This window comes from Rhagoletis pomonella, unplaced genomic scaffold (genome assembly GCF_013731165.1).
Source record: "Rhagoletis pomonella isolate Grant_MI unplaced genomic scaffold, Rhpom_1.0 Rhpom_scaffold_00002, whole genome shotgun sequence".
Taxonomy (NCBI): Eukaryota; Metazoa; Arthropoda; class Insecta; order Diptera; family Tephritidae; genus Rhagoletis; species Rhagoletis pomonella.
The window spans coordinates 44,615,938-44,636,129 of NW_023458556.1; the positions used below are offsets into that span (position 1 = coordinate 44,615,938).

Consider the following 20,192-nt stretch of genomic DNA (forward strand, 5'->3'; position numbering starts at 1 on the left):
ACTCGGGGAGTTATCGGATCGTACTCCTTCGAAAATGATGCCGGAAACGCTATTGCGGTGACCGTTATCGTGACACGATAACATACTTTTTATGGCCTGAATTAGATGAAATGGACATGGGCAATATTTGGTTTCAACAGGACGTTGCCACTTGCCACACAGCACACAAAAGAATGGCCCTATTGCGAACATCTGCGGTCTTATTCAATCCACTATAGTGGCTGGATACATTTAACGAATCCATCTCGCATCAAACGAGCCAGCGTGTCTATTAGCTAGACTAGGGATGGCAAAGTCGACTTCGACTTTCGACCAAAATCGACTTTCAGGAGTCGAATTTTAGTGATCGACTTTCAGTTTATGGAAGTCGACTGAAGTCGACTTTTCACTTTCGACTCTCGACTTTTTTTAAATTATTTGCATATAAAAACTGATCTTCTAACAAGGGCGCGGAGTGCTGTTTGATCGTATTTAAAAAAAAATTGCCAATAAAACTGAAGTGAAATTTGAAAAGTGTGGTAGAGAAATGAATTTTAATGACAGTACAACAACATTGTCAAACCATTTAAAAGCAGCGCATAAAATTACTATACGAAAACAAATTCCTCAAATTTGTTAATCGTTTGTCTCCACAATCTTCAGTTAATAATGAGGTAAGATAAACATAGGTATTTATTTTAAAAATTTCATGCAAGAAAGTTTTTCAGCATGAGTTTATGTAAGTTTCTACAGACAGTTTTTGGTTCGAATTTGACCAATCCGTAAGGTACAACATTTTAAACACCGCTAAAAACGTTGCTGGTAGGATTCCAGTTAATATGCGACATTAGTCGTGTGGATAGTCCCAATCCACTAGCTGTCTGGGCTACTCCCATATTTATCCATGCTTATAAAGTGGCACTTATATTTCTACCAATACCCGCCAATTCTGCTCCATCGGAAAGGCCACATTTTTCAAAAAGTTGTCCGTAATTACCAAATATCGATTCAAAAAATTTTTAGAATTTTTTTTTGTGAAAATTTAAAAAATTTTTAATTATTTTTCAAAAATATAATTTTTAAAAACCCTCACAACCAACATTTTCATGCTGTATAACTGGAACAATTTTCAAAATTTTTAAAAATCCTTTAGTGTCTGTTTTTTACCTAGCATTGAATTTCACTAAATTACAGATTATTCTAAAGACCACTTGTAAATCATGATATTTTTGGCGTATTCTGACTCTTATATTTATAGCTAATATATGAGTTAAATGCGGAGTATACTTAATACATTTTATTTTTATTAAAAAAGTCGAACAAAGTCGACTTTTCTTCGTGGATCGGTCGACTTTTAAAGTCGACTGTACAGAGTCGATCGAAAAGTCGAAAGTCGACTTTCTAGTGAAGTCGAACAACCCTAAGCTAGACGCGACCGAAGCATATTCCCCTACACAGCAAAAATCGGGCACAACATACACTTCCTATGACAAATTTTGGGGAAGCACGTGCATTTTCTGTGGCCTGGCTTTCACCGCAGCCTCTGGTATAATTTGTGCGCGCATTTTGCCCATTGTCCACAGTTCCAATGTAGAGCCCATTTCCAAAGCACGCATATTTAGGAAAGACTAAAGCTCGTCTCCAAATACCAGTCCACTAGAGTTCCTGTAGTAAGTAACAGTACCTACGTATGACATCTATTATGTAGTAATCACAGTGCATGTATAGGATTATTTTGTTATTAACCCATAGGCAATGACTGGTGCAAAAGTACCCCCAAATGTTTGTTGATATGTTTGAAATGTAAATTTTAACAGGGAAATTCGTTAAAAAAATAATAATAAAACAAAAATATTGTTGTTTACTACATGGGAGGTGGTCGTGGTTATTGACAGATTTCGCCAAAATTTAACACTAACCTAAATTATACCAAAGGCAAATTCGGCACCGACTTTCGTTAAAATATCTAAATTTTGTTCGAGTTAGCGTGTTTGCAAACAGACACGACTGAACCAATTCATTCACCAATTCGTCATTCTGAATATTTTGATAAATATGTATATACTTTTTATACCGTTGAAAAACGGCCTTGCTTATCTGCATAAACCTTTCCCGCATTAGTTCGAGCGTCGATATATAACTTTGGGTAGATATTTCATAAAAACTTTATAGGTCTCCACTATAAGAGTGGTATATTTAAAAATTAGAGAGTTCTACCTTTAAGCTAAGTAATACTTGTTTTACCCCCTAATTTATGGGTCCATTTTCCAAAATCAGCCCACCATTATTCACTCAAAGTTGTATTTTGAACCAGATATGACTCAAGTAGGAACTGCATCCGGTTATAATCGCTTACGCTGCAAGCCTGATTTGCTAGGAATTTTGTTTTTCTCGTTGTTTTATTTTATGTGACTTGAAAATATTTTCCACTATAAGAAAATATTGAAATTGGATTTCATTTGGGTTAAAGAAAACGACAACTGTGAAAAAATATCAACGAATACATTCAAATAAATTGTCCAATAAGCATATTTACATTTTTTTGTTTTGCCTATCTGGATTACTGTATACTGTGTGTAGTAATATTTGAAATTGCCCAGCAATATTTCTTTGTGTATAATGAAATCATATGCTGCTTTGCCTTGTTTTGACAGTTTATTAGTGCTATAGAATATGAAAAGGCCATAACAGAAGCTTGGCATTTAAACACAAATAAGATCGACGACGTAAAAAAACAGCATCGCAGGTAGTTGCAGAATTTCAAGTATTCATAAGGCAAATATCTACTGTCAGGTTATTGCTGTTGTTTTGTTAAAAATAAAAATAAAAAACACGCTTTGTATGAACAAACGCAGCTTTGTTTATTTTCATGCCAGTCAAGTTGTGCCAACTACTATTTAACAGCTAAGAACTACAACTGCGCTTTGGCAGTACAAACAAAGTAACTGAATGAATAGCTTTGTGGCTGGAAGCCAACAGAAACAAAAAAGGGAAACATAAAATTAAAAAAATTAAATAAAACAAAAAAACAACTGCGCGCGCTTTGAATGCTTATGGTTGCCGCAACAGCAGCAGAGTGGCGAACACGCGCCTGCGCGCAGCTATAGTAATTTTAACATAACGCAAAAGTTGACAGAAGCGTCGGTGTTGCGGCAGCTGTTAGCAGCTTAAGCGAATTCTCACAACGTGCAAAAACGACGACGTCGACGACTTCACCAACGCTGGTGCTTTCGGTTTCTTTACATTTATTTTTCATGTTTATTTTAAGACTTACCGCGCATACGTTTTGAGTTTCTTTTCGAAGTCTTCGCCAAGCCGAATGAATGGCTGTTCGGCGATTTTTCATTTATTTTCGAAAGCGCACGCCGCGCCGCAACGAAAGCTTGCGCCAAAGCGGTGGCAACAGCAGCGGCGGCTTCAAATAAGCGCTTTGGTATAATGGAGCCCAGCAGCGGCGGCGTCGTCAGCATTAGCAGCGAATGAAGAGCAGAGACTTCGCCAACGCTGCAGCGCATCGCATTCCACTTGCTGAGTGGATAGATGGGTTGGCTGGCTGGCTTTGTTGTTTCGCTGTTTGGCAAGTGGCAAAGCGCAATATACCTGATCGCAGGTAGTTTTAGTCGCCGACGTGATATTGAATGAGCCGTACGCGCGTTTTACCAACGAGACCGTTATAACACCTAGTAAAGTACTAAGTTATATTCCAAGTTGATTTGCATTAAGTTGTTGTGGAGAACTCAATAGCGCGTGTGTGTTGATCGAGGAGCAGTTTACTGTTTCATTGCAAAGTTGCGGAATTTAAACGCCGTAGTGGTGTAGTGCGGTGTGCTGTCAATCGCCAACCGACACAAAAAACAAAGTGGGCTAGTAAATCAAATTGATACTTGAAATTCAATACATCATACCTAAGCTGCAACAACGGCAAACTGGAATGCCAACACCAACTACTTAACTACCCATCTGCTTAATATCAACAACAACAACAAGAGCAACCAAAGTTGTAGGAGCAGCAATTGAAGCTGCAGCAATGCAACAAGGCGTGTCACTGCACCGTCACAACCAACAACAGTAAAACAACAACAAGCTGCACTGAAGAGTGCTTCAACACACTTCCTATCCACAGCGACACCGGCTTTCTTTCACAGTCAAAGCGCTTACTTTTGCAGCATGTGGGAACTTCTTTACTGCATAAACGCCTGGTAGTAGCGAGTGTTTGTGGTGTACTTACATTCTATATGTATAAAGTGAGTTTGGAAATTCGCATTTCGTGAAAGTCAATAAAACACACTTACATACATACATATTACTTAAAAGCGCAGAGAGAGAGAAAGGATAAAAAGTGGAAAAAGTAAAATATAAAATAGCAAAAACGAAAAATCAAAAATAAATCCGAGAATATGAAAAATCCACAAAACGCATGTGTGAAGTGAATTTACAAACACAAAAAACGTGCACTGCTCTACCAATCAACCCAGTTAGTACCTTTCCTCCGAAAACCAACTAGAAAGTGTATAGAAAAATAAAAATCGTTAAATGCAACAACTTAAAACTGAAGTGAAAAGTGTTTTGTGGCCAATTCGGCATGTATAAAAAAGTGTAGAGGAGAATAGCAAACATAAAATAATAAAAAATTAAAATATTAGAAAAAAAGTACATAGTAGACAACTGGAAAGCGTGCAATTAGCCAGAGAACTACATACACACATACACATAAGCGAGCAAGTTAGAAACTCACCGAAAAACGATTAAAAAAAGTAATTTAATCATCCGGCAATCGCTTTTATCAACTCTCTGGTAAGAGGTGAGTGATTACATTGGTGCTAAATGTAGTACAAAATGCGTTAGCAGGGCTAGAAGGCAAGACATGTTAAAGTTCTTTCGGACTAGGTTCGAATTTTCTTAAAATAATTGTGCAACACTTCAAAGAAAAATCATTTATGCATAAAATGTTTTTTTAAATATGTAATCATTTTATTTGGCAGCACAACCTAGTTGAAAACCCCTGTTTATTCAATTGTAAAAGTCCGGTTTACTCGGTATTGGAAAAAATAAGATTTCAAAAAATCTTCTCATTTTCGTTGTTGGTGTTTCCGCCAGGGTATGAGTATAATGTATTGTGGAACGATTTTTCGTCATCCTTTGTCAAATTTGGGTCGGAGAAAACCGGAAAAATGACACTGAAGATGGCACAACGCCGAAACCGGTTTGTCTCCAAACAAAATGTGTCAAGGATTGACGGAAAATACATCATTGGGAAAAATCCGCCTAAAAATATTACAGAAAAACCGGCTGAAACCGATTTGGAACAAGTAATTTTTAACCAAAAAATTCTCATATAAAAATTTAGCAATACCGTTAATTTTTGTATGAAACAATGATCGGATCTAAACCAAATTAGTATGGGAGCACTTGTGAGATACTACCTTTCCGATGTATAAAGAATTATCGAAATCGGTTGACGTGGTCCAAAGTTATGCGGTAACGAATTGATAACCTTCTCCTTTTTTTGAAGTCGGTTAAAAACCGAGTCAATCATCTTTTGACCAGGGTTCTACGTCACCATTCTATAACAAAATAAGTGATGATAAATTAGACTAAATCTTAGTATACTCAAAGTGAAGTTACAAATCTTCAGATGCTGCTCCCACTTCTTCCGCTTATGTAAAAGTATGTATGCTAGTTTGTCGCCAGCCTTGGTTTCACTTTCCACCCATGGTCGCCGACTGTAGGAATCGATCCCGAACATATTAAGAGCTAATGGTCGGTCTTCTTCAGACTACATATAGTGTTCCATTCGAGCATTCCGGCAAGAAAAAATTTTTCGGGATTCGGTAAATAACCCTTGCGATCTAATCAACCGTACTTGCGCCTACAAGCTGACGCCTGCATTAAATAAACAAAAATGGACCTCTAAAAATGCTTCCAATGAAAGGAGCATTAAAATCGAAAAGGATATCATCTTCACAATTTACTAACTACGGACGTGTCATTAATTAACAATAATTTCCAAAAAAAAAAACTTTTATTTCATATACATACATATGTATGTAAAATATGGTTTGAGCGGAAATCAAGTTATTCAGGTTTTACTTGTGACCTTTGTGCAATGATTTCTATTTCGAAGTTTTCTACATCCTGCTGGGAATGTTTTCTTACACTTTAAAATCCTTTGATTTGTTCGCGATAACGTTCAACACAAGCAACTTAATGTTTAGTAAAAGATGATGCGTGCATGATGCAGATAGCGAAAAAGGCGGAAAGGCCACACAATTAATGGGCAATGAATGAAAAGAGCTTTTAGTTTTGATCCTTATATGTATGCGTGTTTCCATGCGCATAGTTGGGTAGATGTCTATGTACATATATTTGTTGTATTGAAGCACTTTCAACGTCATTCGCAGGTGCCTTTTGCGTACTTGAATTATACGAATATACATACATATTGTTGTATGTATGATATACCGAATAAAAACTGTCATAATTTTTTTATGGCCAACTGCAGTGCATACGTATCTTTGCTATAAGGACGTCTGGCATACAGCCTGGTCGTGGCATGCTTAATTTTAAAGCGTTTACTTGACTTTGAGTTGCCTTACTTCGGAACCGGCCTCAATATGTATAAAGTTGACTTCATACCGGTTTCGGTGTACCTCACTGTTCCACTGCGGCAAACGCCACTGCGACTTCTCATTACACCAGCTAGCAAATCAGGCACCTAAACAACCAAACTGACTGCAATCTCATCAATAATAAAAAAATGCAAATGCTGTCTTGAATTCACATTTATTTTTAGCTATAATGTATACATACCTACCTTGGAGTTTCATGCTAGCAAGTGCTGTCGGTGTGTGTTTATATTTTATATATACATAATTATAAAAATAAAGTATGTAATAACGCCTAAACCCAGCGAACCTTCCGACTAATAAAAAGTTGTCTTTGTTTTATTTATTTTCTTTTATATGGTTTAATGCATATAATTAGTCTTAAACCTAGTTAATTTATTGTTTAGCAGCAATAATTGTTGGTTAAGGTTGTAAAATACAACGAGAATTAAAAAGTAGAAGAATGGCCATATATATATATATATGTATACATATGTACATAGGTATATGCCTCTTCTTCTGATTCTTTATGACAACTTTTTTATTTATTCAGAACATATATGTAATACTCCTATATTGGCAGTAAGAGCTAGTACCGTCCGAAAACACTACAGTACAGATATATCAATAAACACGTACGAAAGAGTAACATCGAGAGCAGTGTGATCAGGTTAGCCTTTTTGAAGCTTTTTGCTGCTAATTTTGATAATGAAATTCGGACCGGCAATACTAAAAATTCTTAATATTTCGAAAACTACCTTTTACCGTTCAAAAATAACACAGAACTTGTGGAGTTGGTGAAGAGTTTTTTTCGGGAATTGACTTCTTTTTAAATTAATTTTTGATAGCATATACATTTTTCTAACGCTTTTTCAAAATTAAATTTTTGTGGTCATCTGGTTACACTGGTCGAGAGTTAATTATCGAAATGTGCTAAGGCGAAAAGCTAACAAATTACAATGACATAAACGAATGCGAATGCGAAGAATAATACACAGACGAATACGGAGCCGGAAACGAAAACGAAAACGAAGACGAATAAGAAGATGAAGACGAACAAAAAGATGAATACTTAGAAGAATACAAAGATGATTACGAGGACGACAACGAATTCGTAAATGAATACGATTGAGAAGGCGAAGACGAATACAAAGATGAACACGAAGTCGAATATGAAAACGAAGACGAAAACGAATACGAAGGCGAAGAAGAATACGAAAATGATTGGGAGGACTAAGACCATAACCAATATTCAGAATAATACATATTAGGTCATATGAAAAGTATCTGCGGATTTTCGTCACAATATATGCCTACACATCTGGTAACACTAATCCAACAACATACGATAAACCGCCGTGCCTTAGAAAGGTAACATTTCAGGCTACATTTTAGTGCAGACAGTTCTGTAATTTGACGCTCGTACAAAAATTTATATTGATTTGGAACTGATTGAAATATCTGAAGAAATGCGCTATGTGATGCTTTTTTTACTATAAAAAAGATGAGAACGCTGAAAAATTTATGAAGTTTACGGTGAAAATGTTGTGAGTGAACGCCGGATCCAGGAGTGGTTTGCTCGATTCCATTGCGGAAATTTTGATGACATAGATGCACCTCGCTCTGGTCGCTCAGTTACTGGAAAAGTCAATGAATAATGCAAATGGCTGATCAAGACCGGCATGCAAGCTGGCAGGAGATAGCGGACGCACCAAACATCAACCACATGACAGTTTGGAATCATCTAAAATGAGCAGCCTACTCAAACACGCGCGATGTTTGCCTGCCACGCAAAGAAATTTGTATGACCATCACCGACAGAAACGGAGTAGTGTTCCATCATAACAATGTCAAGCCACACAAATCTTTGATGATTCACGGAACTTGATTGGGAAGTCTTAATGCATCTACCGGATAGCACGGACCTTACACCGTCCGACTTCCATTTGTTTCGGTACCTGCAAAACTTTCTTGATGGTAAAAAATTGGCCGACCAAAGAGCCGCTGAAAATAACTTGGTCAAGTTTTTAGCCGATAAATCACAGAAGCTCTACACCGATAGAATTATGAAACTATCCGAAAAATGCGATAAGATCGTAGATACTTGATTGAAATTGATTTTCAATAAAATTTTTTATTTTTTATTTTTTCAAAAATTTACCCCAGAATCCACGGAGTGCACAATATGAAACTAACTAGAAAAAAGTAATTTTTAGCAAAAAAAAAACCGACTTAAAAAAAATATATATATGTCTATATATTTCATGATCCAATGATCGGATCTAAACTAAAATTAGTATGGGACCACCTCTGAGACACTACCTTTCCGTTGCAAAAAGAATTATTCAAATCGGTTGACGTGGTGCAAAGTTATGCGGTAACATACATAAAAAAAATAAAAAAAAATATTCCGACGAACTGATAACCTCATCCTTTTTTGGAAGTCGGTTAATAATTAAAAAGGCGTTTCACTTCCACAGTGTGGCCATATCCACATTTGATGTTTAACCTTGAATTTACTGCAGTGGATTTAATAAAAGGATATTCCATTAAAAGATGCGTATTTTATTGTTGAAATTTATTGTATAAACATTTGAATGTTGGTATTTTAAAGGCTTTTAAATTCATGATTTTTTTCTGTCCATAGTTCTACAAGGCAATCCTGTACAAATATGATAGTCGTTTGTTTTTTTGTAAAATCCAGAATTATGGCTAACCGGATAAAAACGGAATCTACATACATACGTTCAACAAATATTTAAAGAAAATCTTTTTTATGGCCAAGGATATTTATCAGGGTGATCCCCGTACAAAATAAACACATCCAGGGTTTGAAAAAATTTGATTCCTTTTATTTGAAATCTTATTTTTACATATTAATGAAACTTGCTTGCTGGTCTAAGTCAAAAATTTGCAAAATTTTTGCGACCCTTAAAAGTTTATTAAAAATGTTGAAATTTTCGTGGATGTCTTTATTTTGGTCGCTATTCACAATTTTTTTTTTTTAATTTTGAAAATTACTCGAATGTCTTTATTTTGTACATATGTACGCAGAACAAAATAAAGGGGTGCCCCATGATGTTGATATTTTTAAGGACCACTCTAATACACATATGTACATTAAAGTGGTACCAAAAATGTATGTGAAAAAATAAAGTCGGATTTTTAATGACGCCACCCCCTAGGATTGTTCTAACCGAAAAAATATACCCCTATGTTTTTATTTTGAAAAAAAAATAAAATTTAGGGTGTGCTCAAAGCGCTCAAAGTTTTCCATGTATTTTACATGGGGAAAAAACAACTTTTCGAAGAAATAGTGTAGAATTCTTGAAAATCAATATTTTGCGATCAGAAAACTTTGCTTATCTTCAGGTGATTCCTAGTAATAATACCAAATTGTTTCTTTAACCATTTTTTCATGGTAACTATATTTTATACCAAGGTGGTCCAAAACCCCCAGAAAATGCAATGGTGGCACCAATAAAAAATGGTTAAATAAACGAAATAAACAATTGGATATTAATATTGTAAGTCTCCTGAAGAGAACCACAGTTTTCTGATCGAAAAATATAGCTTTTCAAGAATTTTATATCATTTCTACGAAAAAGTTGTTTTTTCCCCATATAAAATACATGGAAAACTTTGAGCGCTTTGAGCACTCCCAAAATATTTTTTGATTTCAAAATAAAAAATAGGGGTATATATTCTTTTCGGTTCAGAACAATCCTAGGTAGTGACGGCATTAAAATGCCGACTTTATTCTTTTTGGACCACTCTAATGTACATGCATACATAGTATATATGTAAGTACTAGTGACTACAACAAGGGCCGCCTGTTTTTAGACTTTTTTGTTCATACATAATAATTTATTATTTTTTTTTATGTTTTTACTTCTATCCCAACACGTTTAATCAGATGCGAGTTTTGGTCCATTAGCATGACAATTGGTGACGCGACTTGCGCTCATTAGCTAACCAGCTTCTTATCTTAATATAAAATACTTAACATATTTAAATTATTATGGAGAATTTATTTAGGCAGATATTGCCTATTGATTCTAGTAGCTCCCGCTTGTTATACCAACTTTGGCAAATTGTTAAAATTTCAATTAAAAATTTCGTTTTTCTAAAATAGTACACCCTTTTTTACGGTATAAAACGCAGTTTTTATTGCCAATGAAAAAAACTTCACTAATTTTTTACTTCTTGTAACTCAATCGTTTTGAAGTCATTAAAATTATGTCACCCAATGTTTAATAATGCGTTTTAAATGCTAATATTTTGTATTAATTTACTATCGGAAATTCCAAATGCCTTTTCGGTATTTGTTGCTTGCTGCGACTGCGCAGTAGTATAAATCTGCATAGAATATAGCGCTGTCTATCGACCATTTGCCTCTTCAACAATTTGTAGATCTCATTTTTATAAAACCCATTCTTTCAAGCGTTTAGGGACAAATTAATATGCACTCGCTTGACAGATAATTATTTTTTAATATATGTACATATTCTCGCTAACTGTCTAAAGTCTGATTTCAATAAAACATTTTTTATTGTGTTTTTGCACGATTTTCGCGCATGGCTTGATGTGACATTACATTTGCATGATTTCACATACCTACTTACATACATACACCTATTCACGTATTCACTTATGAATTGGTTTTTATAGTTGGTGTATTGTGTATACTCATTATTTTTTCGATTTCGATAAGTTTCTTTATTCATAATTATTTCAACCTTATATGTATCACAAAATTTAGAAAAATTCAACACATATTCGTATAAATTTAAACCTTTTATCATTTATTTTTTAGAAAATTCTCTGGCATGTAGCCCACATAGCAAGCGAAATTATTAAAAACTGCGTTGATTTTTGTATAATTTTTTTGTGAACGGTGGTACGCATTTTCTTCCATAGGAAATTTATGATTTTTTTTTTTAGATTTTCACATAACAAGGTTTCGCATGTTGGACAATAAATACTTTAAACATAAAAATTTTCCAGGAGAAAACATTGCAATTAATAGAAACAAAATATTATTAGATTTTTAAAAAGAAGGAGGTTATCAAATCGTCGGAATAGTTTTTTGATCTACATATGTTACTGAATAACTTTGGACCACATGAACCGTTTTCTCTCAAAAATTGTACACAGTTCTATCCCGGTGTCAAATGAGTGCAAAGCTCCAGAAAACTTTGGTTTTTACTGGCAAAAAAAGATAGAAAAATTGTGTGTTAGTTTTTGTTAGACCACCAATAGTGGTTGCATGAAATGAAATGAATGACGCGCCAGCGATGCCTCACTGCGTCCTATTCTGAAAAAAAAACGAGACAAAACGAAAATATTTTTAGAACGGCAAGAGATAAATGAAATAAATGTAATGGTATTTTAACAGGGACCGTAACAGTTACAACTCTTATTAAAAAAGTCGCTCTTTAACAATTATATTTTACTTTAATTTAATTAGTCCTTAAATAACAGTTATTTCTGACTTTTATTTTATAAATCCAAAATAACAATTATTTTTTTTTTTTATCTAAATAATCTGCGAATAACAGTTATTTTTGAAGACTTTTACTTATAAAAGTCATAAATAAAAATCAGTCACTGACCTCTATTTTCTAAATCATACATATAAAAGTCATTTGTATAAGTCGTAGTAAAGTTTTGTTTCCCAACACCTTCACTGCGAAAAATATTAATGACTTTAATACGAATGATTAAAAAAATAAAAGTCGGTGACTGATTTATATTGATGACTTTTAAAAGTAAAAGTCACTGACGGATTTTTATTAATGACTTGTATAAATAAAAGTCTTCAATAACTGTTATTTAAGACATATAATACAAAAATCGAAAATAGTTGTTATTTTGGATTTATAGTATAAAAATAAAAATAATTGTTAATAATTTAAATAAAAAATAAAAATTGCAAAAAAAAATTTATTTTAAAATTTGAGTCTCGGTGAAAAAGTAAATCGATTGTATCACTTAGTTGTAGAACATTTCCTTCCTGAATTTTTCCATGACAGTTTTCATCAATAACTGTTATGTTCGGTGCCTGTATTTTAAAGTTTTTGAGATGGAGAATACAGGGAAGATAATATCGTTGGGCAGAAGAATTATCTTGGATTTCCAGTATAGAAGGTTTTAAAAACCAGCCTGCAGTGTATTTTTTTAAAAAGTATTAAACACATCCATATTTTTGTATCAATGACGGTTTAAAAATTTCGATCTCATATCGAAATGGAGGGCAAGTCTGTTAGGATGTGAAATTCAGGACTACTTAAAGGCAAGAAGGTGTATTTTTCTGTTCCGGCTTATCTCTACAAAGACGCCCTTGTACCTCTATGAAAAGTTAATATTCCCGAAGTCTGAGCGCTCAAAGGAACTATAACTTTATAACATCGACTAGACTCTTTTTCATCGGTGCTATTAGAACTTGGAATTCTATTCCAGTCATAACAAGAGGCAGTTTAAACAAAAGTAACTTCAAAACAAAATTATATATTCTCATTTCTCCAATTAGCTGGAGCGACCATCATCATCATCACATTAGTTTAAGTCTTAGTTGAAGTCTTTATATTTTATATTAATTATTTAATAGTTTATGTGTTATTAATTTCAATTAATGCAAATTTTGTTGTGCTAAAAAAGAAGACAATTCTTATTGTACTAATGGTTCTTGTTTAATAGTAATAAAATAATAAACAGAAAAGTTTATTTTAATTGTTAGGTCAGATTAATTATTTTATCATTGAGAAAATTTGTCTATCTCCTCCACCTTAAAAGCTTTAAAATACCGCTACATTTATTTCCCTATCTACTTTCGTTCTCTCTGTGTCGTGCCCCTGTAACCGCTGAAACACAAAGCCGGCGAACGGCGAATTTTTCGCTGCGAATGTTCGCTGTACAAATTAAAACACACTGTCGTATATAAAAATGCACACAACCAAAGCAAACGACGACGTTCGCCCGACGACTGTTCGCGACGATAGATTTATTTCTATTGTCGTCGCTGGTGGCAGCGGCAAAACACGGTCCATTGTGGCCACATAATAATAATCTTGTTGTTTATCATTGTCGCCGTAGTTGTTTTTTACTGGGCGAAATTTTAGGGCTAAATTTGCTGACGTCGTCGCTCTACTGGGCGAAAATTCGCTGTTCGCTGGTATTGTGTTTCAACGGTGAGGTGAAACGTAAAAAATACCGACATCAACCGAAAGTTAAACTTGCAGAAATATGAATAAGGTGGGTGTAGAATCTAAGAGCTAGCTTTGTCTTTGACTGAAATAGTGGGTTATAAATAATCTACAGGACTAGCCATTAGACACTATTTTAATGTAATAAATACTCCTTATGGTTTACTTATCTTTACGTATTTTCTCAGAAAACCGATAAAAATATAGCCATAGCAACTTGATTAGCTTATTCATTTCTTTTCTTAACGATATACATATTTATATAGTATAAATTTAAAATTTCTAGTGTTCGCCCCGCGGTTGAAATTCAACCACTAAAATTAAGCGGAGTTGAAGTGCGTTGAGCTGAGTTGAGTTGAGTGGAGAAGAGTTGTACTTAGAACTTAGCATAACATAACATAACAAAACATACAATAACAAAGCATAACATAACGTAACGTAACATAACATAAAATGACATAAGATAACATAACATAACAGAACATAAAATGGCATGGCATAGCATATCCCATCCTTGAGTTTTATTTTCTTTATCTCTATCACTTTCTCTATCTTTGTCTATCGTTTGTTATATTTATTTATATCTTTATTGTTATTTTTGTATTATATTTATATCTAACTTTTCATTTTTATCTTTATCTTTAACTCTACCTTTACGTTTACCCTGATCTTAATCTTTATTTTTTTCTTCATCCACTTATTCCCTCCCACCATTTCCATTTTAATCTTTGCCTTTATCCCTTTCTTCTTCTAGAATCTTGATACTCATTTTTACCTTCTTCCTTGCATGAAACTTAATCTACTTAAATTTTATTCCTCAGCTGCTGCTTAGCACTTTTCTTTAATTCAGTATCAATATTAAAGCGTACATTTATAGTATGTACATTTATGGTTTGAATTGATTTTGGCGCTTTATTTTAAATCGATTTGAGATTTTAGTAAGCCTCTGCAAATTAGCGTCAAAATACCTTTTTAATGATATATAATGCTCTATTCTTTGGAAGTATACTTTAGCCGTAAAAGGGGTGTAAAGAAAACATGATTGCCTATTTATATAAGTATATATAAGATAAGATTTAGCCTTTGTTTTACTCTTTATAACCCTATTTTGTACGCTTTGTAAAACCATTAAAAATTAACATTTTACAACTTTCAACTATCTTTACAGACACAAAAAAAATCATAAAAACACTCGAAACTATAAAAATACGAACTCTGCACAACCCAGCTGGAAGACTTAGTAAAAAAGATAATAAATCAAATAATCACCTGCAGTTTTATTGCAATAATTGCGACTTAAAGTTGCAAACACTTATAAAGAAAAAAGTCGTTATAAGATCAAAAGTACAGCGATGGGCTTTCGCAAAAACGATAAGAGGAAACAATGAAATCAACCAAAGAAAATTATAAAGTCATCAAATAAGGAAGTGCATGAAGAAAATTGCAAATGCAGACGAGTCTATCTAGTGACTAACGTGTACATATGTACATATGTAAGTGTGTATAACTAACTGTTAGGGAGTAGCAACGATTATATTACATGCCGTAAATTGCATAACAGCAAATCACGCTGCAACCACAAAGAAGCGACAACGAAGAAACGCTATACAAAAGCCACAATAGCAAAAGAAAGGTGTTGCAGATCAAAGTTGTAAGCAAAAGAACAAAGTAGACGAAGTCAGCCAGGCAGCTAAGCAGCTAGGCAAACGAAGAGGTGTCAGAGCAGCACCGGCAGATGCGGAAAAGCAAGCTTGCCGAGGAAGACACGTCGTAAAAACTGCCAACTGATTTTGCATAGGCCACAAAGCGTCGTACGCAGGAGCCAAGAGGGTCCGAGAAATATCAACAATTGTGTGGTGAGGAAAAGAAGGAAAAAGAAAAATAAGTATCAGAAAAACAAGTAATCAAACAATTCGCAATCAGCAGCAATTTAAAGCATTTAGATTACTCACAGGCAGACTCCGAGCCTCTAAGAAAGATCTAAATTCGATCAAACACAAAAAGAGAAACGTAGAAAACCAAAACTACAATAATGGCAACGAAAACTGTTATAAATACGAGTGCGACGCCAGCGCGTGGCATCTCAATTGTAATTGACCAAGACCAAGCAACAAAGCGACAACAACAAGAACAACAACAGCAGCAGCAGCACCAGCCACTCATCGTCAATTGTCAACAAGAAACGTTAAGGCCGTCACAGAAAGCGGAAAATGGCAAGATCACCATCTATCAAAATACAAGTACAACAACTACAACACAAATGACACCAACACCATCGACGGCAATAACTAGAACAGTGGTCACAAAATTGCAGCCACAGCAAAGTAAATTGGTGGCAACAACAAAAGAAACTACAATGCGAATTGGTGTTAACGATGATAATAATTACCTGAACGATGATGAACGTACAAATAATAATGATACTGTCACTCATTACGAACGCGCCAATGATGAGCGCATGCAACGACGTTTGTTTACCATACAAAGTGGTGAGTACGTCAACGATCAGAAAACTAGTTATTCCACAATCAAGCAGACAATAACAACATCTACAGCAGTTCCAAATTTTCCACAACTGCTATTGAAAGTGGCGAGTGAGAGAGGAAAAGCCAATAATGGACAGAGCAATCGTGGCGGCGCCAACTCCGAAGAAATGCGCAAAACGGATGGAAACGAAGATAGTTCAGTTGGCGCTGGAATTACTGTTGGAAAATCGCAAGTAAATAGAAATGTTGCCGAGGCCGAGCCTGCAGGTGTTGCGAGCATAAATGACCATAATAGAAAGAGCGCCGAGACAAGCTCGTCTGCGACTATGGCAAATACGAAAACAACAATAAAAACGACCGTAAATGGTCAAACAAACCAGCGCGGCCCGATGATCATACAGTGCAATGGTGATGATGAACATCATCAAGGCAAGAGCGTAGAGCATAATGAAGATGCACATAAGCGAGCAACTAATAATATTGATCATAATCATGTTGGATCACTTATTGTGGCTGCGGCTGCGACTGCGACTGTGACTGCGTCTACGAATGTGGCGTCTAATGTATATCACGACGAAAGTTGTGTGACTAGTGTTGGTCAAAACGCGTTTGAACGTATTTGTCCGAATGTCTTAAGCGGCAGCGAATGCGATCACCATGAAGCTGGCAGTGGTCTGCGCAGTGCAGATGTCCAACAGCAGCTGGAAAGCACAGACGTGAACGCGAATTCGAATGCGATCGCCGCGAATAGTCCAACTACGGCAACGAAAGCAGATTGTGCAAGTGCACTCACCGAAACAGAAACAGAAATAGATATTCTGCGCAGACGCCATACTGATCAAACAAATGCGGATTCTACGCAATTGCATGTGCTGAAGATACAAATTAAACCAGAAAAAGTGAATAAACATAACGAAAAACAGGTGACAGTGGTGACCCTTAACGAGGCACAAGTTCAAGAACAAAATTCAACCAAAATAAGTCAATCTAAAGAATTAACACATAAAATTCCAGTGCACATAACAGAAACTATTGAAGAGAAAAATTGTGCGCGTCCACTAACAACGACGGGTGAAAGTGCGAACGATCTAAATTCGAGCAACGACGAGAAAATGGTGCAAAAGCCAACTACATCGATGTCGTTAACGGCAACGCCATTGGCGACCACATTGACATCGACGACAATTCTCAATTCGGGCGCGGTAACTGTGTCGGGCGGGAATGCAAATGCAAACTTGAATTCGAATGCAGGCGCAATGGCTAACGGCAAATATAACGGTAATGGCAGCAGTAACGGACACGCTAGCAGCAACGCGATTACCTCGGGCAATACAACCGTCACCGAACTAAATGTGTCACATCCTTCGTACTTGTACTATGTTATGTCCAGCGGCCAGTTTTCGCCTTGCGATACTTTAGACAGTGGCACTGGCAGTGATCTGGAGAGCAATGGCAATCTAACACCTGGCACACCATCACCGCAGAGCAAATTGCAGAGTACACTTGAGAAATTAAATGCAGCGGCTAACTCTTCTTCACAGAAGGGTAAAGATGGCATTGCACCAAAAATGGAATTACATCTGAAGGCCACCAAAATTCGCTTAAATGGCAGCGTTAAGAAGTCGGCGCTGGACTCGCCCAACTCCATCAACAGCAAATCGCATACAAATGGTGATCATGCACGCGCTGGCAGTTTCACGGATAGCGAGGAAAGCGAATCGTCTTCCCTCAGCTGTGATTCGCTTCACTCCACCGAATTCATACGCCAGTCTTCCGTTTCGCCAACAACTCAGAAAGCTTGCGGTAATGCCGCAACAGCCGCGCGTGTCAAAATGTTGGGCGCCTTTCTGCCAGATTCTTTGTTGCGCGATATACGCGATCGCAAATTTCCTACAAATGATTTTGAGGCGAAATATGGCGATGGTGGTGGTAGTGGTAGTGGTGGTGGTAGTGCAGGCAGCGCTGATGGTGGCAGTGATGTCGATGCGGATGGTGATCGCGATGCACATACAACTACTTTGCCAGATGCGCTCAACGAACCGGACTATATTAATATTGAACATGTGAAATTCTTAAAGGAACGCAATAGCAACAATATTGGCGTTAACAATACGCACCATAATAAACGCGCTTCGTTGCCAAATAAAACATTCATTCTAAACGCGGAAAACGGTACATTCGTCGATACAAAAATGAACTCGATGCCGCGCAAATACGAAGCAGATAAATATTACGATTTCCATGTGAAGGAGCATGAAAATTTCCGTAGTTTCGATATTGGTGCTGCAGCCAATCTTGGCGGTGATGATTTGGAAAGTCTTTCCGAATACGAAACGAAAAGCTTGCACGACGATGCCTTCGCGGGCTATAAGGATATACGTTGCGGTTCGGCCACATCGACTATACGCTCGTCGAAGGGAACGGTGCGCGGCGTCAAGAATCGTGTGCGCAATGGAATAGCCACATTCTTGCAACTACAGCAATCAAATGTGAAGGTGAGTTAAACAAATTTTTAAACTTGTCTAAAAAATAATTTAAGTGTTATTTTACGTTGAGAAATTGTACGGGCTAACGCCATAGCGACGCTTAAGACCTCGTGTGAATACCCTATTTATTTAGATATTTACTTTTTTCGCGGATCCGTAGTAAATTTTGATGCTTAACATTTCTGTGGAACACTGCCATTTTTCCAAAATACATAAAATGGCATTCTTAAGGATAGGTTTTTGGTTCGAAAAGTATAATTTTTGACCCACTGTTAAAACTGATTGTGATGAGATGGAACTATTGGAATTTGGCTACCACGCATGGAGACTAAATTGTCTGTCGCTCTGAGTTGGAAAAGCCGTTCATATTACTTGTTTTCAAAACGGACCCCTGAGTCCCTGTAAAAAATCGTGAGTTCTTTTGGCAATTTGCCGGTACAATATACAGTGTATATTACGGTCGTCCTTAAAACAAAACAAAGACATCCACAAAATTTTCAAAATTAACTTCGACCAAATTTTGACTTAGCGGTCGAATTTTCGCGATTTAAAAAAAAACTTAAATATTTTCAAGCGAAGTTAGCAACCCTTCACAATTATTTTAAACATTTAAAATTTTCGTGGTTGTGGTGTTTTTCAAACACGACATAATTTTCATGAAAATGTTTACTTAATTAAATTCATAACTTAAGAACGGAACATTAAATCAAAACATACATATGCAGCGCTTTAAATAATATTATAAAGAATTTGCGGTAAAGATCTCAGCCAAATCAATCGAGTAGATCTTGAGATATCCTGTACAATTTTTAGAAAAAACTCTTTTCGAAAAAACGCCAAAAATAAAATGTACCGCCTTTCGTTGCCTTTCTTCTACTTCTAACTGCTATAACTTCCGAAGTACATAGAATTTCGAAATAAAACATTAATAAAACATATTAAGGACAGACATGGAAGGGAATACACCAACTGCAAAAACAAAGAGGGTAAAAATCACGGACTTCTACCTGCCGTCAAAAACGAGCCAAAACAATTAATCTACCTATTGAGCACCGAAAACACTGCAAAACTAAAAAGACGTACCTAACAGAAGAAAGAGGTAGTTAACAAGGAGTATAAATACGAGCAACCAACAAAAATTATGCAGAACGAAAAATGATACTGAAGATGGCACAACGCCGAAACCGGTTTGTCTCCAAACAAAATTTGACAAGGGATGACGGAAATTCGTTCGAAAATACATCAAATAAAACATTCTTAATTTTCTTTTTTTTCAGGGTGGTTTAACCCCCCAAAAAAGGATTTAGTTAAAAACATCTGACCTTAACTGTGATAAAAAGTAAATTTAACTTTGCATTCTTTTTAGCAAATTAAACTCAAAAACTGCTGGATTATATACACATTTTAAATTTTAACTCTATGTTAATTTCT

The 20,192-nt window shown here is 35.6% G+C and overlaps 1 protein-coding gene across 2 annotated transcripts in view; it reads left to right on the plus strand.

The window, feature by feature from the left end:
- Positions 1-3,523: 3,523 nt before the first annotated feature.
- The window catches only part of LOC118733677, a 96,304-nt gene continuing 79,635 nt past the window's right edge, over positions 3,524-20,192 (plus strand). The window contains exons 1-2 of one of the 2 annotated variants that reach the window (XM_036463186.1): positions 3,524-4,780; positions 14,958-18,770. In XM_036463186.1, the coding sequence (XP_036319079.1) occupies positions 15,822-18,770 (2,949 nt within the window). In that variant the 5' untranslated portion in view covers positions 3,524-4,780; positions 14,958-15,821. The remainder of the gene's footprint in view (positions 4,781-14,957; positions 18,771-20,192) is intronic. The other variant, XM_036463187.1, reaches the window with a different exon arrangement.